At 40.1% G+C, this 26,207-nt stretch overlaps 1 protein-coding gene across 7 annotated transcripts in view; it reads left to right on the top strand.

The window, feature by feature from the left end:
- Positions 1-3,858, top strand: part of Tle4 (TLE family member 4, transcriptional corepressor) — a 137,577-nt gene extending 133,719 nt beyond the window's left edge. For all 7 annotated transcript variants that reach the window (XM_076918197.1, XM_034500070.2, XM_034500027.2 and 4 more), the window contains 2 exons: positions 141-217; positions 2,181-3,858. In XM_076918197.1, coding sequence (XP_076774312.1) covers positions 141-217; positions 2,181-2,288 — 185 coding nt within the window. In that variant the 3' untranslated portion in view covers positions 2,289-3,858. The remainder of the gene's footprint in view (positions 1-140; positions 218-2,180) is intronic.
- Positions 3,859-26,207: the final 22,349 nt, after the last annotated feature.

Raw genomic sequence — 26,207 nt, 5'->3', positions numbered from 1 at the left:
TCATGAAATCTAGAAGGTGGGTGGGCTTTACTTTTGAAATGAAAAGATAGTCTTATTTGTTATAAATGGAATGTATTTCTGTATTAACTCAGCATTCTATGAAGCAAATGACAAAGTATCACAAAACCCTCTTCCTGTAGGCAAATGGTTTGTAAGCACTGGAAAGGACAACCTTCTGAATGCTTGGAGGACACCTTATGGGGCCAGCATATTCCAGGTAATGCCTCACTTGCTGAGTGACCAGTGTCGTGTGCTGCCTGCTCATCTCCATGCATCTTATGAGGAGTGCACCTGCTTAACTGCTTTGAAATTATGTGGGGGCACCTGACACCATTATTTCAGGCAGAGTAAGACCCTGCCTGAAGCGGGGAGGGGGATTAGTTGCACAAGAGTCATCTGCTAAAGTTTCTGATCCTGCTGTCACAGCCAATCCTGAATTACCCATGACTCAATCCCATTTATATTTCAGTCAGGGGTTTAGGTCTTCCGTGGCGCTGGCGCGCGCGCGTGTGTGTGTGTGTGTGTGTGTGTGTGTGTGTGTGTGTGTGTGTAATTTTTTTTCTGTTTTAAATCTTGAACATTTTGTGTAAATAACTTCATGAGTAGTATCAATTCTTTTCAAATTCTTTTATTCAGTTTTATCAGTTCTTTTCCCCAAGAATGTTCCAGGAGAGTCCAGTCAAACTGGATTAATTTTATAAACTTCTTAGTAGCATAATAGAATTTTGTGAAGTTTTGGAAATTATTTGAATAAAACACCAGATTAAAACATGGCACAAACACAGACTTGAACACAAAATCTCTCCATTTTTTTTTTGTTTGTTTGTTTTTTTACAGATTTTCATGAATTTCATAGATGAGTTAGTGGCTTTCTATTTTAATTTATAATTAGAATGTTCTTATCTTTTCTTTCATGTTTTAAACTAATATAACAAATTGTCAGGTCTCTTAAAGAAATGACATCATCTTTATATAGCTGATTAACTGTCTGAATCCAAAGTAGACCATCATACAAGATTTTTGGCATGGCATGACAAAGTAGCTGATGTTATTGTTATAACACTACCTCCCTTCTCCGCTTTCTTTCTTAAATGACACAAGATTTCACTATGTAGCGCTGGCTAGCCTGGAACTCACAGAGATCCACTTGCCACTGCCTTCAAGTGCTGGGATTAAAGGCATGCACCACGATGCCTGGCTGAAGCTTATATTTTAATACTGGGAATTTTGTGACCTTTTGGGTACACAAACTGAAAGAAAAAGCATAAGACTATTTTTTTTAATTAAACACAAGTATGTATATGCTGGCTTGAGTATTTTAATCACTAACAGTTACAATAAAAAAGTTTGACATGCACTATATTAGGTACTTCTCTTGCATTTATAGCTACAGATATTCCAAGTATTCTTCAGGGTACTAGTTTAAACCTTGTCTGTGTGAACTGCCCTCATCCCCTTATCACCCCGCACCCCTCTGTAGTGGAATGTGTTTCTGTTTCCAACTATTGAACTCCTCTTACGTGTTTTTATGTTTTATGCTAGGAGTAGTAGACATTTTTATTAGTGTCTGCCGTTAGTTGTTAGACCTGTGCTGTAGTTGCTTCTCTGTGGCACCACTGAGATCCAGGCTACCTGTCCAGGCAGTTGGAATCTTCTCTTGTCTTGAATGACCTACTCTGGACCCTCTAGAGAATGGAGGGGATTTGTTTGTTTGTTGTTTTGGGTTTTTGTTTTGTTTTACTTTATTTTCCACTTGCATGTCTATGCACTATGTTGCATACCTGGTACTCAGGGAAAGCAGAAGACTCCCTAGAACAAGCTATAAACAGTTGTGGGATCTTGGGATTGAACCCATGTTCTCTATAAGAGCATTCAGTGCTTTTACCCAGGAGGTATTTTTCGAGCCCCAGGAATAGAGTTTAAAGCACAGGACCTTGCCTCATTGGCAGAGTACTCTGACCATTGAGTTACCTTTCTCTTTGATTCCTCAGGACAAGAATCACTAGACTAAGCTAGGGATGATCTAGTATTGCATGTCTAGAAATGTTGGGACTGCTCTGGATCTATCTGCAGGGCTTCTGGGAGCTCTGTGGAACACTTGGGCTGTGCATCTGCTCTACACCCACCAGTCCTGCTTCTTAGTTTCTGTATGTGACATTCTTGATATGTTTCTTCCGTAGTCCAAAGAATCCTCATCGGTGCTTAGCTGTGACATCTCTGTGGATGACAAGTATATTGTCACTGGCTCTGGGGACAAGAAAGCTACGGTTTATGAAGTTATTTATTAAGGACGCATCTTCCTGCAAACTGGACTCCTCCTCATAGCACTTTGCTGTTGTACTTTTCTGTTCACCCCTCTCCCATCCTAAAACCAAGGAGTTCCAATAGTCATTGCAGTTGCGGGGTTTATCCCCTTCCGTAGCCCCACTTGCTCCTTGCTATTGAATTGTGAATACTTATTAAGAACCTGTGATACCAAATCTTCAGCTATCGACTTGGAAGAACATGGAATACCTAACAGTGAATGGAATCTTTAATTATGTATTATATCTGTAATATATTTATTTTGTTTAAAGAAGGCTTTCTAACAATGACTGACTAAATAAAGCTGTCCGCTCCTGCATTGATAATGAAGGTGCATTGTATTTGATGCTTCACCCCTCCCTTTTGGTAAGGGAGGGGAAAGGAAGGTTTAAAATAACTGATTTAAATGTCACTAAATGTAGACTATTGACTGTATAGAGATGTGAAATGTATAATTACACATGGAAGCAATATGTTGCTGTGTTGTTATGAGGTTCTTTTGTTTTCTACTTATATTAAAAAAACATTTGGATTGGCTGTTTGAACAAGTAGAATATAACAGGCCAATTACTATTCCTTTGAGTCTATTTGGGCAACTTTAACCATTATGTCTATAACTTTAGATTACATTCAACAAAAATAATTAGATGTTTTTCTTTTTTATTTTTTACTTGTTGACAAGTATCTTTGTAATATGTTTTTAATTCCTTTTTTATTGTATTATAGACAGGTAAGAAATTAAATTGGGCCTCAAAGAGAGAACTTAATTTCTTCTAAATATTTTTGCCAAATTTCCTGGCAGAGGGAGTTGTGTGTCTCTGGGCAGTTGTGAGCTGTGAGACATGGCAGGCTGTTTTGTAGCATGCTCTTTAGGAGCTGCAGGTACGGGGACTGCTTGCCTACCGCTGTGCAAAGCAAGTCACACACACAAAGGCCAGCAGAGGAGGGTTTGCAGAGCCCACCCTCTGAAAGCCACAAAGAGGAGACTCCCGGGATGATGACTTGCTTTATTTACCTCTGGTTCTTTCCATGTCTTAGTTGGATGTCCTTGAAATGGACACAGGCTGTGCCATTGTGCCAGAAACATTGTGTTATCTTTTATGTTGTTGTTGTTGTTGCTGTTAAACTATAACATGTGACTCCTTTTTTATTATTATTTTTGTTTGAATGCTTTAAAAAGATCTTTTAAGTCTGTGGATCTGCTGATGTACAGTGCCTTTGCTGCTATGGATCAAAATCAAGAACTGTGTAGATAAACTTTATTGTATAAGTAGAAAAATCACTTAATTTCATACTAGAAATGGATGGATGCTGCAAGTTGAAATGGACTGTCATTGACGTTCTTCGTGTGGTAGCAAAAAAAATGGTGTCTTAAGTGCTTAGTGTTTGATGTCATTAACAGTTTCATAAAACTCTACGGTGTAGAAAGATTTTGATACTAAACTGTGCATTGTACATAGTTCTAACGCATTGTATTGGCCACCAGTACTTCTATGATGGTAGATTGTTTGTGCATTCAGACTTTTAAGCATTAAACATAAATAACTTCTAGAATGCTTATTTTCTAATTATTTTTACTAATTTCTTTATGCCACTCCCTATATTAAAATCATTAGTTATATTCAAGTCGGATTACTATGGGGTTTTGAACTGTTGTTTTTTTTATTTCTTTTGAGATAACCCAGAAAGCATGAAAGAAGTTATAGAAGGCAGGTGGTTACCAAATATTTACTGAGCCCCTCATTTTGTTGAAAGTCTTTCATCTAGACACTGTCCAAAACTCTCAAACTTGAACCATTTAGATTTATGCTGTCATTCTGGTACACTAGCCAATTACAGCTATGTAAACTTAACTCTTGGAACTAATTAATATTAGAAATCTTCTTTGCCAGTTACACGGACTAAATTTCAAGTGCTCAGTAGCCCCACAGGAGCTAACAGCTATTGTACTGGATCTCACAGATTTTTGTAACGTTTCCCACAATGTTGTGAATACTCTGGAGCTAACACAGCATTCAGAATTTGGCAGATTGGACCATTGCCAAGTTTTGGGGTTTGAGGACTTTTCCAAGACACATTTCTAGAAGCATCTTGGGCTAGATTTTCTTTCTTTTTTTTTTTTTTTTTTTTTTTTTTTTGACTCAGGCAAGGAATCCCAATTTGTGGGACAGGATTTTGGAACACCAAGGTGATCTGCAGTGATCAGCCATAGGAGACCCAGCTAGGTACTAAGTTGAATGGATTCCAGAGTCATTCACCCATGTAGACCAAAGCAGCAAGTCCAATGAGATGCCGTGAGCTGGCTTCAGTGCAGGATGGTATGCAAATTCATCGGAGGTGCTGAGAAATAAGATATTATTTCTTAGATAATAAGTGAGCATCCACAGAGATCAACAATAGTCGGGGTGACACTGTTTTTGTTGGGTGTGGAAGGGATAATGATGGATATATAGAGGGCTTTGAGCTTCTCTTCTGTTAGTTACTCATCAGTACAGTTCTGGTAACATAGAAAGTCAGAAGGAAAAAACAAGTCTGTACATCAGAAAACACAACTTCTAAGTCTGGTGGCATTAGCCAGAAAGGCACAGAAAATTTTGGCTTTATAAACAGACTTTATATTGATGACTCTAGATAATGCTGAAAGCATCCCTTCCCCAGGACTAGGCTTATAGTATATTTACTTACATCTGTGACAAACTACCTGGTAAAAACAGTTTAAGGGAGAATAGTTGGTTTTATGTGTGTGTTGGGAGGCGGGGCGGGGGGGGGCGGGGAGGCTGTGTAGTTGCCTTTTTGCTCACTGTTGCAGAGATGTTTCAGCCCAGTAAAAAAGGCATGGAGACAGTATTGGCTTGATTTTTGACAGCAGGCAGAGAGACTCAGTCACATAGGGCTAACTGGGATGCACAGGTCATAGGCTGGAACCAGGGACAGTAAAGCCTCCAAAGACCCTCTCCTAGTGACTTCTTACCACTCGGCTTTCTAAAAGCTGCACTGCCTTCCCCCAAATAATACTACCAGCTGGGGAATAAGTTCTAAAAGCAAGAGGCTGTGCGTGAGATTCCAGAGTAAACCCACTGCTGAATTGGCTATAAGAACATATCTTAAAATTGGAGGCCTGTCTTAATGTACACAGAAGTTTTGCCATAATTGTTGAACTATAAAGGTAATTTCAGGGGGCTGGGGCTGTAGCTCTGTGTTATGGCAAATGCTGATGATCTTATATCACCGAAAAGAAGTAAAATAAGAGGTAATTACTGAAACTCTGTTGTTACTTTTACCATAAATCTTGCAGAGTCTAAAGAACAATGAAGATGCATCTCTCCAAAGCAAGAGAAAATTTAGTTACAATGGGAGGACAAAATAGTATATAAACAATAGTAAAAGGAAAAGCCAGATCAAAGGAGCCATCGGACCTCCCTAAGACATGCAGAGTGCACAGACCTCAAGATTTCAAAGCTGCACACCTGACTTTGAGTTGATACTTGGCAAAATGGTTTCATAGGGGTGATATACCTGGAATGTTGTATGTGCCTACAACACTTAGAAGTGCTGGGAATTAAACTCTAGCTTCAAACTACATCACACAATCACAAAATTCCTGGCAACCAAGAAGAGGATGACATTCTGGACAGATATGATGCACACACCAGCCTGAACATCAGCCAGGAGGATTGGTTGCTTTTTGGGTTCCTCAGTGAACCTTCATACACTGGTGTACTGAAAACTGACTAGGATATTTGTTGATTGATTTTGGGCAATAGTAAGAAAAATTAGTCCCGAGATTCATTGTTCACGCTTGAATAAGCAATTACAAAAATCAGGGCAAAAAAGGTGTTAAATTCAGCTACATTCCACAGAAATTCAAGAGTTTCAGTGGTGACCTGGATCTTGCCACTTCTCGGGTTCTGGGGGCATTTGCCATAGAGCAGTAGCCAATAGCTGTCTGTTCTTTTGAGCTAATTACATTTATTCACTTTGGGGTGCTGACAGATTATAAATTGGTATTGGAATTGGTTTATTTTCAATAGCTTGAATACAGCACAAAGGGTCTTATGAGAGTGTTTATACACTATTGAACTAAGGGCAGGGAGAATTTCCAGGAAATTTCTTCCCTGTTAAGCAGCAATGTCTGTCTCCTTTTGACAATAGATGTAATGAGTGATAGAGTTTTGTACATCTCAGTTAGGAGTTTGCAGGACAACTGGGCTTGTCCTTCTAAGGTACAGAATTCTCAGCTGGGACTTTCATAGTTGCCTGCAGATAATAATCCCCACAGAACTGACCTTAGTCTAGAGGGGCTCTGTTTGATCTCACAGTAGGCCCAGCAAGGAGAGATAGGATGCTATAGTCCTGTTTACATAATAGGGAAACACTATATCAAAACTCTAGTGTGAGTTTGGGGTGCTGGCTGACTCGAAACCACGGTTTCCTGTTTTGCAGTCTGGTCCAGAATCACCCTGTATACAGGAACTGGAGCAGAAATGGGAAAGGGCATTCATGATGCTTACACCTAACTACTGCACATTGCTCTTTTTCACCCAAGTCATGCAATGTGAAAACTCCTTTGATCAATAGCAGATTGTCTTTATAGTTTCTGTGCTGTGACCCCTCCGTAAATTAAATGTTCTGGTATCTCCTAGGAAACTTGGCCATGAGTTAAGCCAGGATTAATTATTTTTCCTCCTGGGAGGCAGTGAAGTTCTAGAAGGACTCAGTAGGAATTCATCATGAGAGACCCATGATGCCCAGACCTGCCTCATCATAGGCTACTAGAATATGGATTAGAAGAGATGCTCTCAGGAAGCAAGGAACAAAGAGAGATGCCCAAACTAGTGTCCTGCAAGCAGAGAATTATCCTGGAGGTTGTAACTTCCCATTACTTGAAGACTGCAAATATTTCAATCCCGGTAGAGTTTAGCTTAATAAGGGGAAGCCACGTACAGCTGTGACTGGAGCACAGTCCCTTTCCCAAAAGTAAAGCTTTGGAAATTCATTGAAGTCAGCTGTTTAAGCTTATAGTTAAATATCCATCACGTGTTAGTAGTTCTTCATGCTTTCTCTAAGCAGTCATGTTAACAAAATCTGATTTCCATTTTTATGGCAGGGTCAGGAAAATTATGGTTTCTACAGTGATAGTCAATCCCTCTCCATGACAATTTCTGGGAAGCATGGTTTGTGAGAACAAGAACATTCCTCTGGGTACAGGAGGTTTGAGGTACTTGCTAGAACAGGACCTTGGTTCATTGCCTCTGTTGTATGTAGGCAATGCTCTTTGATACTGTGTGCATAGTTCTGAAGTGTTAGTGGGGGTTTGTGTAATCAGAAGTGAATGGACTTTTCTGCAGTCCCCAGATAGTGGGCTCCCATGTCAGGTTGCCTTTACTTTAACATGGAGTATGAAGAGTCCGGAGTGGCCTGAGCTCAGTAGTTACTGACTTTTGTGCAGCCTCAGCTTTAAGTGGAAGCTGTTAGCCCCCCTGTACATGGGCTTCCTTGGACTCCATACCATTTCCACGTCACTACATGCTGTGTTTTTGTGTTTGTTTGAATGCAACATCCCCACCACTTCCCCAGAATCTTCAAAACCATGTGGTCCATAGGACCTTGTTATTTACGTCTTATTACATCCTGTTAGATGATAAAACTTGGAAGTTCCTGACCCGATCGCAGACTTGCAGAGGAAAATGAGATAAGGCAAATGTGTTGCCTGAGCTTCTGGAGGCTCTTTGATGTTTTATTGTTTCAGATGTGAGTGTTTTGTTGTACCTTTTACTCAGGCATCTGTGCCTTTGCCAGGAATGGAACGCTCCAGAGCATTCAAATTGCCATATAATTGGCATTTATTTCTTGGAGAACCAAAGTGTAAACTTTGACTGAAAAAAAAAAAAAAAATCCAACTGTACTGAACTGTCCTTTGTCTTTAATTCCCTTTAAAAGACATTAGAAATGCCTCCTTGGTAGAAAATCCGAGAAACAGCTATCTGATTTTGTGCTGTGTGCCTGCGCTACTATTATTCTCAGTACTAATGAGAAGCACTAAGTTACCACTATGCCCATCAACTGAGGATGTTTTAGTTCCCTCCTTCCTGTCTCTGTTCCAATCCTGTGAGATGAAGGAATAGGATCTCAAACTGCTTTTAAATCTTTAGGCCCACAGTATTTAGGAGCACAGAATGTTTTAGGTCATTTAAGAGATATGATCCAGGCATGATGACACACACCTGTAAATCAGCACTTAGAGGTCAAGGTGGGAAGCCCAGGAGTCCAACCCATGTCAGCTAACATGAGCTTCGAGGCCAGGCTGGGCTACATGAGATACCCTGACTCAAATAAACCCAGGAAGAAAGGATGCAGTATCCTGTGTTCCCTCCCAGCCAGTAGCATTCTACAGACAAGCATAGTGCTGCTCTGGACAGGAAATCCAACTGCTGCAAAGTGGGGTGTGCACTGACTATAGAAACCTACAGCTCCAGAGCTGGTCACTTTTGTCCCCCGTCATGAAAAACTTCCAGTGACCCTTCAATATTTAATTTGGAGTTAAAGAGAAGGGATTTCAAACTCTTTTGTTGAGGAGGTACCAGATGTACAGAGGTTATGTACCACAATCAATAGGAAATAATAGACAGTTGCCTGGACAAGACCTACTAGCCTCTCTGGTTTAGTCTATGTGCCTCAGTAACCAGTAAGGCTACTAGAATATTTCCTTTTCTTTTTTAAATGAAGTCTGGGTTTTACCATAGACACTGTCTTAACTCTGAAAGGTTTGGTTGCCTGCAACTAAAACCAAAATACATGACTAAGCCTATATATAGGCAGGTACTATTGTTAAAAGCCGTAGTCTTTCATATTGATGAAGACATTTAAAAAATACATGGCATAAAAAATATCTTTCAAATTTTCTGGTAGAAAATGTGTTTTTTACTTTGTTTTGTTTTTGTTGTTTTTCTTATCCAAATTTCAAAATGTGGTAGATTTTATTTAAGTTTATATTAGTCTTGATAAATAGTGTGTTTGTTCTGTTCTGGTTTGTTGTTTTGATTTTTTTGTTGTTGTTTTTGTTTTGTGGGTATTTTTTTTTTTTGCACTTTGTAACATGTCCAATACTTATATTTGAGAGATGAGTCACCCTGAAACCTTTGATGACTTTTTTGGGCTTTTTGATTCATGAGTTCAGACTCCACCATGACAGTTAACACCTAACTGTTTGAGTCACATTAAAATGTTTCTGGGATAACAGAGGCCCCATTTTCAAATGATTGGTGGGCTTCAAGGCAAAGGACACAGTCCTTTGCAGACCTGATAGTCACTATTCTGGTTGCCCAAAGGTGTTTTTACCTGTGGTTCAAGTTTAGACTTTCTCAGGGCTTAGCATCCCACACATGTGTTCAATAAGGCCAGCTCATTCCCTCTGCCACTAAGCAAGGAACTCTTCAGCAATGCAGAGATGACTTTGTAGCTTTAGTTAACGTGTCATCCCAGAACCGAACCAACTCCGTTCCTATCTGAATTGTTTTCCTGTGAGGACAGCAAGGTTGGTACACGATGAAAGCTGTTTAGATAAATACAGAATCAGCTCCCAAGAAGAGAATTAGTCATCATCTTTTAGGAATGTCACAGACCTAAAATCCTGTTCCTCAGTGGTCCCTGGAAAATGTTTTCTGAAATAAATCCTGCCAAATCTAGGAAGGTATCACATCCAGAACTAAATGTTGGTCCATGGCTAGTCTTACTTTCCCTCTGACGATAACCATATGCCAATGACGGAAATGTCAGCCAGTAATAAATGTCCCCTCTTTCCCTGATCCAGCTGTTAGATAAGACAGCATCTTCAGAAGATATCTGTTCTAGTAACTATTTGACTCATGAGAATATAAGTTGATGTGTAAAGTATGGTGACACAGGTGACAACCATGATAAAAAATTCACTTTTTTAAGTTTAAAAAGAAAGTTTGATTTTCAATCTAACTCTTAAAGAAAGATTACATCTTCATGTCTAATCAAATGTACAGAATAGCTGTTACGTGCAGTCATCGATCGTGTGCTGCATGCCTCGTGGGACTCTCTCCCTCTAGAATGGTAAGCTAAAACCTTTCTTTATTAAGTTGCTTTTGGTCATGGTATTTTATCACAACAACAGAACAGTAACAAACAGAGAAGTTGATACCAAGGCAAGTGAAATTATTCAGGGACAGCACAGCTGGAGAGGAGAAGCCAGCTGCTGGATGAGCATTGTCATTTTGGTGGGTTTGTTTGCTTTCCGCTTTTGAGAAATATGCAGGACTTTGGAACTTGGGGCTGGAAAAACCATTGAGCAGTGCTTAGCCAGTCTTTCTGATAGGAACATAGTTTACAGTAGTGCTAAGAGCAATGTAGACAATGGATTTCTGACTGCATAGAAACTGAGAGAATATTGCTGTCTTAAACTACTACATATGGAAGCGATGTAATAATATAGCTTCCAGGAAACTCAGGCCTCATCAGAGTCTTGTTCGACCAGTACCAGCCATCTGTAACCTAGATATTTTTGGCTTTCCATCAAACCATTAAACCAGTAATGGCTTTCAGGGTCACTTGTCAGTTTTAGTCATGCTTATTCTTGCCTCTCTCGTTAGTGGTCGTATAACTTTACCTTGTTGGGAGTCTGTTGGTTGTATCACCAGAGGATGCTGCACACTATACTTACAGTGAAAAAAAGAAAGGGCTAAGAAAACTGAACTTCTAGAAAAGAAGAAAGAAAAGCTGTCAAAAGGAAAGATCTCAAGACTAAATAGCAAGGTTGCTTGCTCTGAGCTCTCCCTCTGAGACAAAGGAATCAGCTCAATGTGTAGCTGCATCACTTTTTTTCAAACGGGTAGGAAAGGAGGTGAAATTTGAGGGTATTCGATGGTTAAAAAAAAAAGCTTTAAAATGTCGATTTTGTTCTGATGAAATTACTTAATGATATTTAAGAATTAGTGGATATTAAGGCATTCAAGAATTCCCTAAGTGCACCGTTAGTACATTTTAAAAATCAGGAATAGATGTGATTATTAATTCAACCTCTAATTTGTTCTTGTAGAAGGGCATAGCAACAAATTATTTCCAACATGTGACAATAATGTTAAAATAGTTTATATGTAAATAGCTTTTGCAAAACAGTTGGAAAATTCACCAAAAATGAATTGGGCAAAGGATTTAAGGGGAAGCAAAATGAGAATTTTTTTCATACACAATTTCAAGTAACTTTTTTTTCTCTTATAAACCAGGAGAAAAAAATTTTTTTACTGTTAAAAGGAATGAGTATTAGACATTTTCAGGACTATGGATGAAAGTTAAAATGGGTAAAACTCTGAAAAATATTTTGGAGGGTGTTTAAATCCCAAGAGTCTATATGAATGTTGATGGAACAATATGTTTTTGGTTTTTTGTGTTTTTTTTTTTTTTTTGTCTTGATGTGTTTGAGGGTATGGTCAAAGGTGGGGTTTTTGTTTGCTTGCTTGCTTGCTTGCTTGCCGGCTTTCATGGTTTTGTTATCTGCTTTTTGAGATAGTCTGTTTGAGACAGGTCTGTGCAGCCCTGGCTGGTCTAGAATTCATGGAGTTCCTCCTATCTCTTCCTCTGGATGCTGGAATCAAAGGTGTGTGCCACCAAATCAGCCAAAGATTTTTAGAGGGAAAAAAAAAAAAGAATTTTTTGATTTAAAAAATTGGGACCTAGTTCTAAATAATAACAGTTAAGTGGCTGGGATTGTAGAGTTTGGAGAATTAAGCCAAAGGTGTGCAGAGATGTAAGCTGTGTGTCTGGAACAATTGAAACAGAGGCTTGAGTATTACTAATCTCATCCCCACTTTCCTATCTCCTGCTCTCTCAGAACTCTTTTGTTAAGACTGATTGGCTTATCCTCATGGCAGGAAATATTGTTTAGGTGGACAGTATCAGCAAAAGAGAAATTAACTTAGATATTCTCTCAGTTCTAATTACAAAGAATTATAAAAAGACTCTGAGGGCAGAAGGTTGGATCAGATGACTACTGTTTAGATTGAATGTACTCTCCAAAAAGCTCTTGAATTAAATGCCTAAACCCCGATTCATATGTTAATGATGTTTGGAGAACCAGGCTTCTTGCGTAAGCCTTAAATTTCAGGTGCTTTAAAGAATGGAAGCAGGAAGATCCAGTCCACGAGTTCAAGTCCTACCTGGGCTATAGAGCGAGTGGACAGTTTAGTGAAATACTGTCTAAAAATAAGAAGTGCAAATAGGTCAGTGGCGCGTCTCAGTTGCAGAACACTTACCTAGTATGTGGGTAGCCTTAGGTTCAAGCCTCAGCAGCAGTAGGAAACAAGTGCATAATATAAAGATCTCTGAAATCATAAGGGTGTGATCCCATGATGGCCTCAGTGGCTTTATAATGGGACAAGAGATTTGGGTTAGAAGCTAGCTGGCCTCATCTTGCCAAGTGATGCCTTCTCCCATGTTATGCTACAGAAGAAAGTCCTCACCTGCTATACCCTTCCAATGTCAGCAGTAGGCTTGTAGATTCCCCAGCCCTAGACCCAAGTAAACTTGGACACGTAAACTTGGATTCTTTATAAATTGCTTGATCTCGGATATTTTGTTATGGCAAGATAAAATGGACTAAGGCAGCCATTGGTGGATAGTAATTACATTACGATGGTGATGGTCCAGTCTTGGCTCAGGTATCTACTTCAGATGAATTGAGAGTGGCCTTCGTGGTAATGAAAACATGGGTGCCATGCAGATAAACTGGAAGAGTAGGTTGCAGCAAAACACTTGATTCTCCACCCCCAACAGGATTAGCCAATTGCTAAATGAAGCTTCTATCTAAAATGTGTAAATAATAGGAGATAAGCAACATGGGATAGACAACAGATACCGATGGGTGACTAAAAGTACTGCCATAAGAAATGGTCTTGGCAGACATGTCACTAAAGTTGTGGTCAGGTTCTTTCCTGGGCACATTTACCTGAAATATGGCTGACACGGGGGTAGGTACCTGTTAGTGTAGGGCTACTTAAATAAACACCCATGATGAGTATGTGCATGTGTTTTTTTTATTATTATTATTTATTTCAACTTTAAGATTTAGGAGAACCAGTATACATATTGGAGAATGAAAGGCTAATCCAAGTTAAACATCTCACAGCAAAGAATCATATTGATGAGTACTAGTGAAGCACATGGTCCAGCCCTGCCCACAAAACACGAGGTCCTTTGCATCAGTGTGCCTACTTAAAAGTTTTGCTCCAAGATGTGTTGAGGCTTTGTGTGGCCTGCCTTTGACTTAACCAGCATTTCATAGAACACTCCTTTTGCATTTACAAAGCTTGAACTTGTGGAGCTCTTTTCTAATCCCACATAAATGGTATACCATTATATTTGCATATGTATAAGACCACTCAAAATAATCTGTAACAAAATCTATGGCAGACAATGTGGAGCCTTTACCTAATGTAGTTTCAGCTCCCTGGGGAGTTGCCTCATCAGAAAGGAGGGTCATGTTTCTCCTCCAATGCTGGGTCTCTTGCTCAGCCATTCATTATAGAGTTGTGACAGTTTCCCAGCCACTACTGCCTTGTTCGTTGCTTTAGTGAGCATGTAGTATGTGCTAGGACTCTTTTTAATGCCAATAGGCTTCTAAGAAGCCTAAGAAACTACACATTCCCATATGAAGCCTACTCTAAGTCTCCTCCTCCCCAGGGCCTACCTGTCAAGTCAGCACAGACACATAAGAACTGTGCCTTTTTAAATTCTATCTCTGCAGAGTTCATCTGCTCTGAAGTCACCTGCTGATGAGCATTGCACGTAAGAGAGAATCGAGAGCTTTGTAAAATTCAAGCTCTTACATCTACTTCATCCCTCTGATCTGCTGGGCCTGTCACTCTGTTTTAGAAGGAAATTAGATGTTCTGACAAGACTGTTCCCCACAAAGCAATGGTGATCATTACCTGGTATTCTATGATCCTATGGCTGTTTGCAAATTGATTTTTTTTTTTGATGATTTGTTCTAGTATTTTCCAGGTATGAAAACAGACTGACTGCCCTGTGATTTTCAAAACAGTCCCTTTTCTCTGCTTCAGATATAGATTGCTCTACTTTTTAACCAGTTTTTAGTATAACCACTGTTCCCTGTCCAATCTTTCAAATTGCCTGGGAAAGACATTGTTAGCCTTGCTTTAAAGTTACCTAAGGACAAACACTGAAAGGAAACAATGGTTGAAATTTTCCAGTTCATTTAAAAGAAGGAAAATGTGATAACAGAAACCATGATTTATGGTGTCTTTCAAGCCTGCAGAGTCCTGAGAGCAGCAGCCCAGCCTGTCACTCATACCTGAAGGGCGGGCCTTAAACAATGTCTACAATGTGTACAGTGGCCATTCCACATGGCAGAACTTATCTATAAAAATAGCAAGATAGTTAGGTGTTTAAGGATATCTACTGAACCATTTTTGATTTTTGGAAAGCTTGCTTTGTCTGAGATCTGTTTTCACAGATTATAGGATAATATACACGTCTGAGATGTAGAGAGACACCTCCACATGAGAATAATTGAAGGCCATTTTCTCTCCCATTATACAAGCACAGCAGTGAATTAGGAGCAATGTTAATTAATTAATATGAAAATAATGTCACCAAACAGCATATACATTCATGCCGTGAATACAAGAAGAGATAGCAGGCGTAAGAGGTTACACGAGGTGCACTGAGGACCAGTGGTCAGCCGTGATCCCCACCCCTCTTCCAAGAGCTCGGGATAGATAGATGATGGACTGGGCTTCTTTCGATAGCTTCTTTCTTGGCACCGTTGTGGGCTCCTTCATTCTCTTAGCTCCGGAGTCTAAAAGGAATAGTTCAGTCAAGAACTATTTGCTGCTCCCAGGCAGACAGAACCATTTCTGAATTGCAGAAGCACTTAATTCTTTCTCACTTTAGGTGTGAAAGCCACTTGGGCGACAGCCCAGGCAGGGTATTGCAGACTAGGAGTGAAAAAAACTCTTGGCCTCTGAAAAGAAACAGTAGGGGGGAAAATATTCAGTTACCATTTACAAAGAGACCAAGAAAAAAAAAAACTTGCATTTAGAAAAACTTGCTCTGGCAACCGTGCTTAAAGACTCTCAAATTTGGAAGTTAAACATGGGGAAATGTTCTAAACGGATTGCAGCCTATTTGTCTATCACTCTCTTTCTGAAGTGGCAATCTGGGTGACTGGAAAGTACGAACACATCTCTATTCTGGTACAGCTTGCGGAGAGCTGCAAGTTACAGAACGGAGTGGGTCTGTTGGGCGGCTGCTTATAAATAGGAACTTGGTTCATGCCATCAAGGGGGAGCATCTGTTTGATTGTTTTGCATGTGTGTGAGGGCAGCTAGTGTGTATTTGATGGGACAGCTTGGTTGCTGTGAGCCAGCAAGTAGTGATAGAACGAAGAAAGGACCCAGTGACTAGCCATGCTCCAGTGTTCTCTGTGGAGGAGTGAGGATGTTTCCAGAGGCAGAAATCCTCGTGGCTTCCTCATCCAAACGTCTCCAAGTTCTGCAAGGGAAGAGAAGGGGACTCTGAGATGCCACACAACCCTAGAGCTGTCTGTACCTATCTGGCAGAAGTGGTAGTCATTTTACAAGACTACAGGGTGGTAGAAAGTTTGAGAGGATTGTATTATAGATATAAGTATAAGGAGATGATCATATTCAGGTAGGAAAATAACCTTAGAGAAGAGAAAATAAAATACAGTCATTATGGAAAATACTACATGGGCTCTTCCCAATATGAATAGAAGGGCCTCCATGATAGGGTCGTTCCACTACTGTGTTTGTATCCAGAGGAAATGAAATCTGTGCCAAAGAAAGATTTGTACTATTCATGATGGTCATGACCATCGTGACCTAAGGGAATGACCTAAGCATCCATCAGTGGGTGACTGGATAAAGAAAATGTAATAAAATGAATAGAAAACCAGTTAACCCTAAAAAGACAAGACATTTCTGTCATTTGTGACAGCATGGATGAACCAAGTGTGAAGTAAGACAAATATTGTGTGAGCTGAGTCAGACATGGTGGAACACTTGGGAGGTGGAGACAGGAAAATCTGTTGTTCAAGACCAGCCTGAGCTACATTTCATTCGAGGCCAGCCAAGGCTACATAAGGCCTTGCTTTTGTATTTTTGTTGTTATTGTTGTTATTTGTTTGTTTTCAGTAAATGACCTAATGTGGGTGAAATCTAAGTCAACAAAAAAGAGAAAAAGTAGTTCAAAGTAGCTTCATAAACACAGTATTCTAGAACACAATAACTATAGTTAATATTGATATACAATTTAAAAAATATAAAGATAAGAGAGCAGCTTTTTGGGTGTTTTGGGCACAAAACCCAACAATCTGTGAAGTAATAATATACTATGAGTTTAGTTTAGCCATTCTACAGTACAGACTTACATCAAAACATGTTGTCCATCATCAATTACTATTTTTATTTATAAATTAAAATAATTTTTAAAGAGTTAGAAGACAGCCCAGTGAGTTTAACCACTACACCCAACATAAAAAAGGTGGGCTTGGGGATAGGCACTGTCATTGCAACAATGAGGGGCAGACAAGCAGATTCCTGGAGCTTGATGGCTAGCCAGCTGGGCTGACCAGTGAGTTCTGAACCAAGGAGGAGTGCTGTTCTTAAGAAAAGATAGATGGCATCTGTGGAACAGCAGCTAAAGCTGTCCTCTGGCTTCCACACATTCACATATATGTGCTCATACACCCTCACATGCACCTGTGCACATGTGTATACACACACCCCAAAATAATAATATAATATTTTTAAAGAATAAAATGAAGTCAGGTGGTAATGGTGTACACCTTTAATCCCAACCCTCAAGAGGCAAAGGTAGGTGGATCTCTGTGGGTTCAAGGTCAGTCTGGTCTACAGAGCAAGTTCCTGGTCAACTGAAGCATTTGCTGAATAGGTTATGACATCTACAACCTTTCACTGAATTTCGAGAGCGATGCAATTACGGCCATCCACAATGTACCTCCTTGGCCTATGTAGGTCCACTCTTTCATCTTCACTAAGTGATGCAGTCACCAAACCATATGGCTCTCTGAACACAACCTTACCATGAAGCCACATTTGACTTTGTGTGGTTGGTGTTAGCAGGGAAAACCAAGGTTTAGGAGAGCAAAGAGATTAGCACAAATCTCTTTGTGTTGGATATCTCTCTGGCTTCACTGCTCAGGGTGATGGCTTCACCTTCACCTCCTTGGGGAAAAGGTGCACTTTGAGTTGCACCTGGGCCCTTGGAGGTCAAGAGTATCAGCTCTTCCTCTAGTCCGGCCATGGATATGAATAAGCAAAAGAGTTTTATGTTAAAAAAATAGCAATAATGTTTCTTAACTAATTAATTCAAAGAAGGCATCTTTAGTCTATTTGATGATATCTATATATGTTAGAAATGTCTTTGTTCACTTTGTGTTGGGAACCATGGATAGAGAAGGTGAGCCGGCAGAATATTTTTTTCAGAGAGAGAGAATTTATTTATTTTTAATTAAAACAACAAATTTCAGCTCGGGCTGGCAGCATCCACCTGTAATCCCTGCACTGAGGAGCTAAAAGGGCACACTAGGTTCAAGGCCTGCCTGAGTACATAGGGAGACCATACCTCCAAATAAAAAATAAACTTACGCATTTTATTAATTTTTCCAACATAAAAAAGATGTCTTTGTTATAGCTGATGGAGACAGCAGATGGCTAATGTTTGGTTCTAATGATCTATTTGCCCTCCTCCTGTGCAAAAGATCAACTATAAATGTGATGTTTGCTCTCTCACGATCCTATACCTGTATTGCCCACCTCATTAGTGAAGGGGTTACAGGGATGTAAAAACAGAAGAGACTAGAAAGAAGAAAATGACCTGATTTGCTGCAGAACAAACAACCAGACAAGCAGAAGGGAACCTCTCTCTCTCTCTCTCTCTCTCTCTCTCTCTCTCTCTCTCTCTCTCTCTCTCTCTTTCTCGTGTGTGTGTGTGTGTAACTCTATGTATATACATACACATAAGGATGTCATATATATTCAGCACTATGGCGATTATTTGCATGCAGGTCAACCATAGTTTTTCATGATTGTTTAAGTGCTTAGAGATCTTTGGTCAGACTGTTCATATCAGAAGTCAGAAGTTTTAGTCTCTTGGCATGTGGAAAGTGGTTTCAGTTGTTTCTCATCTATTGTCTTCTACCTAAACTCCTTCCTTCTTTTCATTTTTCCTGCTTCTTCTCCATACTAAGCCAAGATCAGATGAGGCTGGATTTTCTAGCCTCATGCCTTAGGAATCCCTGCTTATCACAGAGACCAAGGCAGGCTGACTGAAGAACATGTGGCATCCTGTGACCTGAGATCCAGTGTTCAGTGCTGGGACCAGTAACCTTAAGCTACAACCCTCATAACTAACATCATGCTGACTTCTGAGAACTACCTTCTCATCCTCACCTTTTACTTAAAAGTCTTAAAGACTTAGGAATTGCACTCAGGCTAGTATATCAGAGACGCACCCACTGTAGAGTGTGTGACGATCTGAAGTGCTTATGTAAGAGGAAACAGGTAGATTCACTTGTCAGATTGTTTTGCTCTGAGAGCAAGGATGCAAGAGTGTCTTGTGAAATCCACTATTGTTCCCAGTTGTTCTGAGCTGCCATTTTCTTATTTATGTTTGTGGCTGCATAGGCATTTATTTACAAGTCACCCACCATTTGGAAAACAGTTGCATGGAATCTGCAGAACATTGTCCATTACTGAATAATCTAAATTCTCCTGAGTCTGTGGCTCTGTACCTATGTGAGAAGCTGTAGCTTTCAGTACACAGCTCTAGATATTCTTTATGATATGGTGAAAATATCTTTTTCTATATTTATAAAGAGAGGGAAATAGTGTGTAATTTTACCAGTGGTAAAATTGTCTACAGTGTATGATCCCAAAACACTGTTTGAACATGGTATATAAGATAATTTTGTGGACAGATCTAGTTGGTACTACATCAGCAGGGTACATTCTCTCTAAATTAAATAAATAAATAAATAAATAATAAAATAAAAAACTCCACAACAATGATATTTGAAGAAAAATGCGTATTTTGGCACTGCTATCAATTAAATGTAAAATATGCAAAAGTGTTGATTATAACATAATTAGTGTTGCTGAAACAAAGGCAAGAAAATTAAATTTTATGGGCTGTATTTGTGAATTAATAGCAATTATTTTATAGCTATCAAGCGTCACTGGCCCATCAAGGAGACAGGCAGACATGTATAATATAATTAAAGCAAGTCGTTTTGGGAGTTAGCCGAGTCTCAGTCATGCAAAACTATAGGATTAAGCAGTTTTTTATTTCATCATCCTGAAAGCATATATTTGTATAAGGAAGGGGATAGAAAGTTTGTTACTTAAGGATTAACAGCTTGTTTCTATTGGTAGCCATTTACGCCAGTGTGAACATTCATCTGTACCATGCTTTTGCCTTCATTACTGGCTCCCTTCACTTCTCGTTCCTGTGACACAAGGTTGTTTGCCTCGTTTTCCCTTTCTTTCCTCTTTGTCCTTACATCAAGTGTCTGAGAGCTCTTTGTTTATTTTTAAAAATTAAATCGAATACATCTCTCTGCCTTCCTCCCCACCCTCTCTCAGAGCAAGAGATTTCACTACTTGTCATTGTGAGAATGGAATCCTTTTCTTTTTTCTTTTTTTTTCTGGGACCACATAAGAATCAGGATTTTTTTTTTAATTAGATATTTTATTTATTCACATTTTGAATGTTATCCCCTTTCCTGGTTTCCCCTCTATCCCATCCTCCCTACCTCTGCTTCTCTGAGGATGCTCATCCACCCACGACCCTCTCCTGCCTCCCCACCCTCACATTCTCCTATACTGGGGCATTGAGCCTTCCCAGTTCCAAGGGCCTCTCCTCCCATCGATGTCTGACAAGGCCATCTTCTGCTACATATGCAGTTGTACTCTTTGGTTAGTGGTTTAGTCCCTGGGAGCTTTGGGGGAGGGTCAGGTTGGTTGAATTGTTGTTCTTCCTGTGGGGTTCCAAACCCCTTCAGCTCCTTCAGTTCTCCATTGGGGACCCCATGTTCAGTCCAATGGTTGGCTGCTAGCATCCACTTCTGTATTTGTCAAGCTCTGGCAGAGCCTCTCAGGAGACAGCTATATCAGGCTCCTGTCAGCAAGCACTTCTTGGCATCCACAATAGTGCCTGGGTTTGGTATCTGTATATGGGATGGATCCCCAGGTGGGCCACTCTCTGGATGGTCTTTCCCTCAGTCTCTGCTCCACACTTTGTCTCTGTATTTCCTCTCATATTTTGTTCCCCTTTCTAAGAAGGACTGAAGCATCCACATTTTGGCCTTTCTTCTTCTTGAGCTCCACGTGGTCTGTGAATTGTGTCTTGGGTATTCGGAGTTTTTAGGCTAATATCTACTTATCAATGAGTACATACCATGTGTGTTCTTTGGTGACTGTGTTACCTCACTCAGGATGATATTTTCTTTTCTTTCTTTTTTTGTTTTTGTTTTGTTCAGGCTTCACAGATAAGCAGTCCTGAGTGTTGTAGGTGCTGTTGGGAGCTTGTGATGAGTCCAGATTCACCCAGATCTGGCATCCATATCATTCTGCCACCTTCCAAGTTGGTTGCAACTATCTGGCTACACCCAACTGCTAACCCAATGGTTCTCAACCTTCCTAATGCTGTGACCCTTTAATACAGTTCCTCATGTTGTGGTGATTCCCAACCATAAAATTATTTTCATGGCTACTTCATAACTGTATTTTTGCTACTGTTATGAATCATTATGTGAAAATCTGATATGTAGAATATCTGATATGTGACCCAAGTGAAAGGTTGCTCTATCTCCAAACGCAAACACGTAGAGACAAGTTCTAATGTGGCTGAGGAGCTCTCTCCTTCAGATATTTGTTCAACAGAAATTGGTTGCAGTCTTCTAATTGCTGAGCAACAGGTTTGGGTGAACATAAAATAGACTGAATGCTGTGTAGAAGAGCTTATAAATCAATATAGGGGACACTCAATGACGGGGAACACACATCAGTATAAATTAAAGATTGTGCTCCAGAGCACAAATAGAGAAAACATCAGAAACTTGAAGAATTCTAGGGGACTGAATAAGTATCAAAGCTGAGATTGGATTGACAGTACCAAGGAGGCTTCAAGCTGGAAAAGAATGGAATAGACTCCTTGAATGACCCTGCCATAAGTTTCCTAGATTACAAATAAATATAATTTCTACTCAGTAATTAGAGAGAGGAGACATACAATAACATAGGTGTATCTCGAAAACATACCTAGTAAAAGAAGCCTCTACAGAAGGCCGAATACCATCTGCTTCCACTTACTTAAAATCCTAGACTAGGCTAAACTATTCTATCAGGGATAACCAGAACAACGATTGTCTGGGGAGAGCTAAGAACAAAGAGAAAATATTCTTCATCTTGACCGAGATTTGGCTTAGAGAAGCCAAAGCTCTGCCAGAGGTCCTCTGCCAGCACCCATCTAATGGTTACTTAATATATGTGAATTTTATTGTGTGTGCATTTTACTCCTGAATAAATAACCACGAAGGGAGAGTGAGGGAAAAGGAAGAGGCAAGAAAGGAGGAAAGGTAAAAAAGGCAAAGGGAGGGGGCAGGAGAGAGAGACAGACAGACAGAAAAAGACACAGAGACAGAGAATACCAAATATTAAACTTCGTTAATTTTACGTTCTTGATGGAGTTTTGAGGGTCAAGGTATACTTATGTTCATAACTTTGAAATACATGCAAAAGACTAGAAAGACAAATAAATGGAAACAGACCTGAGCTAGTGAAAATGACGTCAGTGCTAACTCTTGTTCGGACCTCGGTGGGTGTGTGTGTGTGTGTGTGTGTATGGAGTCAGTTCATGCCTTTAGATTGAACAATGTTTTAACGATTTTCCTTAATTAAATATTAAACAAAAATGATTTCCTATTCACTGAAGACCTTTTATAATTTATTGATTAGTGTCTATGTATTTTTGGTGTATTATTTCTAATCTGGAAGACAATAATTTATAATAAATTAACTTTCTCTTATAAATTAGAGATTTGCACAAATAGCTTTACCAAGCCTTAGCATTAGGTCTGTGCATTTTCAGGCTATCCCTGTGTTAACTTATGAACATTCATGTGTCTCTTGAGCACTTGAAACATGGCTAGCATGACTAAAGAACTGAGTTTATAATTTTATTATTTATTTACTCATTTATTTGTTCTTTTGAGACAGAGATTCTTTGTGTAGAAACTTCCTGTATAGACCAAGCTAGCCTTGAACTCAGGTCCACATGCCTCTACCCCCAGCGTGCTGGGATTAAAGGCGTGAGTTACCATACCTGGGTATAATTTAATTTAAGTTTTAACTGAAAACCTGATACTCAGCTCACTTACTGCAGAACCCAAGGGGAGTGCTGGAAAGTGTGTGTGTGTGTGTGTGTGTGTGTGTGTGTCTAAGTTAATCTACCCTCCCTTTAAATTAAGCATAAAATTTCTGCTGAGAATGGCACTGCACTGTAAGTGTAACACAGACACATTTGGAATAAGGTAGAGTAAAGTGTACTAATAATTCTTATATTGATAAAATGTTTAAGATTTTGGATATATTGGGGTAAATATTAAAAGGTTTTTATTAGGGCTGGAGAGATGGTTGAGTGATTAAGAGCACTTGATTCTCAACACCCACATCTGGTGACTCACAACTGCCTTTACTCCAGCTCCAGGGAATCGATTCCCCTCTTCTGGCATGTACTAGTAAACACACACACACACACACACACATTTTTTAAAAATTAGTTTTACCCCTGTTTACTTTTAAGATATTTTAACATCGTCTATGTTACTTACATTATACTTCTGCTGGACAGAGTCAGTCAGTACCCTTCCCAGTGTCCTCTGAGTGAATGGCTGGGGGGGGGGGGAGGGGTGGGGGGGTGGCAGTGTATTGAATTAATGGCAAACATCTAGTAGCACTTACCATATACCAGGAACTGCTCTTGTGACTCAGCACTTACTAATTCATGTAATCCTTACCACAATCCCGTACATGGGTACACAGGAGAGAATCTGAGCCACAGAGGTACATGCACAGGTATTTAGGAGCAGCCATGTCAAAGTAAAGGAATTTCTGCAACTATACATTCTCGAATTTTAAAATTGGTCTTTTTGGAACTGTCTTTAAACAGCTTCCTTTAGAGCTTCAGTTTCTAGCATTGTGACTCCCAAGAATGTGCCGAGGAGCCTGGACCAGGTTTCCTGTACAGTGTCACAGTCCGAATTGTGTATCCCTTCTGAGAACTTCAGTGCTTTACGAAACAGTGCCGATGCAACGAGATAACTCACCAACAAGGGTGCAGTTGTGGTAGAGCAAAGGGCTTGTTAGAGGGGCTGCTCATGGAAACCCGTCCATTTTATTCAGAAGAACAGGAATACCTGCTCCAAAAGCCCACCCCTCCCAGCAGACGGGCGCAGAGCAATGGAATTACCGTCACAGTAGAGATTAGACAGGCTGGAGGCCACCAGAAATAGTTTCCTTGCTCTTTTCCAAAAGCCACAGTAGGAAGGAAGATGACCAGTGCACAGTCAAAGGCTGCAAATATCCTGTGTGAGAGCTTTGTTTTGAAGAAAATACAAATTCAGAAACTACAACAGGGAAACACAAGTTAGCCCTCAAACGTTACCTGAGCCTCTTGGATGGGAAGGCAGTACTGACTACTGCACCAGCGGCCAAAGCTTTCTCCTTCCGCCCCCCACCCCCACCCCCCGCCCCTCCACTGGATATTTTATTTACATTTCAGATGTTATCTCCTTACCCCATCCCCTCCCCCCGGACCAGGAACCCCCTAACCCATCCCTACTTCTCCTGCTTCTATAAGGATGTGCCCCTACCCACCCACCCCTACTCCCACCTCCCCACCCTCGAATTTCCCAACACTTGTCTTCCAGCCTTCATGGGACCAAGGATCTCCTCTCCCACCTATGCCCAACAAGGCCATCCTCCCCTACATAGACAGCTGGAGCCATAGGTCCCTCCCTAAGTGCTCCCAGGCTGGTGGTTTAGACCCTGGGAGCTCTGGTTGGTTGATATTGTTGCTCTCCTCATGGGGCCACAAACCCTTTCAGCTCCTTCAGCTACTTCTCTCTAACCCCTCCATTGGGAACCCCTTGATCAGTTCAATGGTTAGCTGTGAGCATCCGCCTCTGAGTATGTCAGACTCTGGCAGATCTCTAAAAAGACAGCTATATCAGGCTCCTGTCAGCATGTACTCCCTGACATCCACATCAGTGTCTAATTTTGGTGACTACACATGGGATGGATACCCAGGTGGAATGGTCTCCAGATGGCCACTCCTTCAGTTTCTGTCCCACACTTTGTCTCCATATTTGCTCCCTTGAGTATTTTGTTATTCCTTCTAAGAAGGACCGAAGCATCCCCACTTGGTCTTCCTTCTTCATGAGCTTCATGTGGTCTGTGAGTTGAATCTTGGATATTTCAAGCTTCTGGGCTAATATCCAATTATCAGTGAATAAATACCATGTGTGCTCTTTTGTGATTGAGTTACCTCATTCAGGATGATATTTTCTAGTTCCATCCATTTACCTAAGAATTTCTTGAATTCATTATTTTTAATAGCTGAGTAATATTCCATTGTGTAAATGTACTACATTTTCTGTATCCATTCCTCTGTTGAAGGACATCTGGGTTCTTTCCAGCTTCTGGCTATTATAAATAAGGCTGCTATGAACATAGTGAAGCATGTGTCCTTGTTATATGTTGGAGCATCTTCTGAGTATATGTCCAGGAGTGGCATAACTAGGTAATGCTATGTCCAATTTTCTGAGGAACTGCCAGACTGATTTCCAGAGTGGTTGTACCATCTTGGAAGCCCACCAACAATGGAGGAGTGTTCCTCTTTCTCCACATCCTCACCAGCATCTACTGTCACCTGAGTATTTAATCTTAGCCATTCTGACTGGCTTGAGGTGGAATCTCAGGGTTGTTTTGATTGGGATTTCCCTGATGACTAAGGATGCTGAACATTTCTTTAGGTGCTTCTCGGCCATTCGAGTTTCCTCAATTGAGAATTCTTTGTTTAGCTTTGTACCCTATTTTTTAATAGGGTTATTTGGTTGTCTGGAGTCTAATTTTTTGAGTTCTTTGTATATATTGGATATTAGCCCTCTATCGGATGTGGGATTGTTAAAGATCTTTTTCTGATCTGTTGGTTGCCATTTTGTCCTATTGACAGTGCCCTTTGCATTACAGAAGCTTTGCAATTTTATGAGGTCCCATTTGTCAATTCTTGATCTTAGAGTATAAGACATTGGTGTTCTGTTCAGGAACTTTTTCCGTGCCCAAGTATTCAAGGTTCTTCCCAACCTTCTCTTCTATTAGTTTTAGTGTATCTGGTTTTATGTGAAGATCCTTTATCCACTTGGACTTGAGCTTTGTATAAGGAGATAAGAATGGATTTGCATTCTTCTACATGTTGTCCTCCAGTTGAACCAACACCATTTGTTGAAAATGCTGCCCTTTTTCCACTGGATGGTTTTAGCTCCTTTGTCAAAGATCAAGTGACCATTGGTGTCTGGGTTCATTTCTGGGTCTTCAATTCTATTCTATTGATCTTCCTGCCTGTCTCTGTACCAATACCATGTAGTTTTTATCACTATTGCTCTGTAGTACAGCTTGAGGTCAGGGATGGTGATTCCTCCAGAAATTCTTTTATTGTTGAGAATAGTTTTTGCTATCCTGTGTTTTTTGTTATTCCAAATGAATTTGAGAATTTCTCTTTCTAACTCTGTGAAGAATTGAGTTGGGATTTTAATGGAGATT

This window comes from Arvicanthis niloticus, chromosome 1, assembly GCF_011762505.2.
Source record: "Arvicanthis niloticus isolate mArvNil1 chromosome 1, mArvNil1.pat.X, whole genome shotgun sequence".
Classification (NCBI taxonomy): Eukaryota; Metazoa; Chordata; class Mammalia; order Rodentia; family Muridae; genus Arvicanthis; species Arvicanthis niloticus.
The sequence above is the reverse complement of the archived record's forward strand: the minus strand, read 5'-3'. Positions and strand labels throughout refer to the sequence as shown.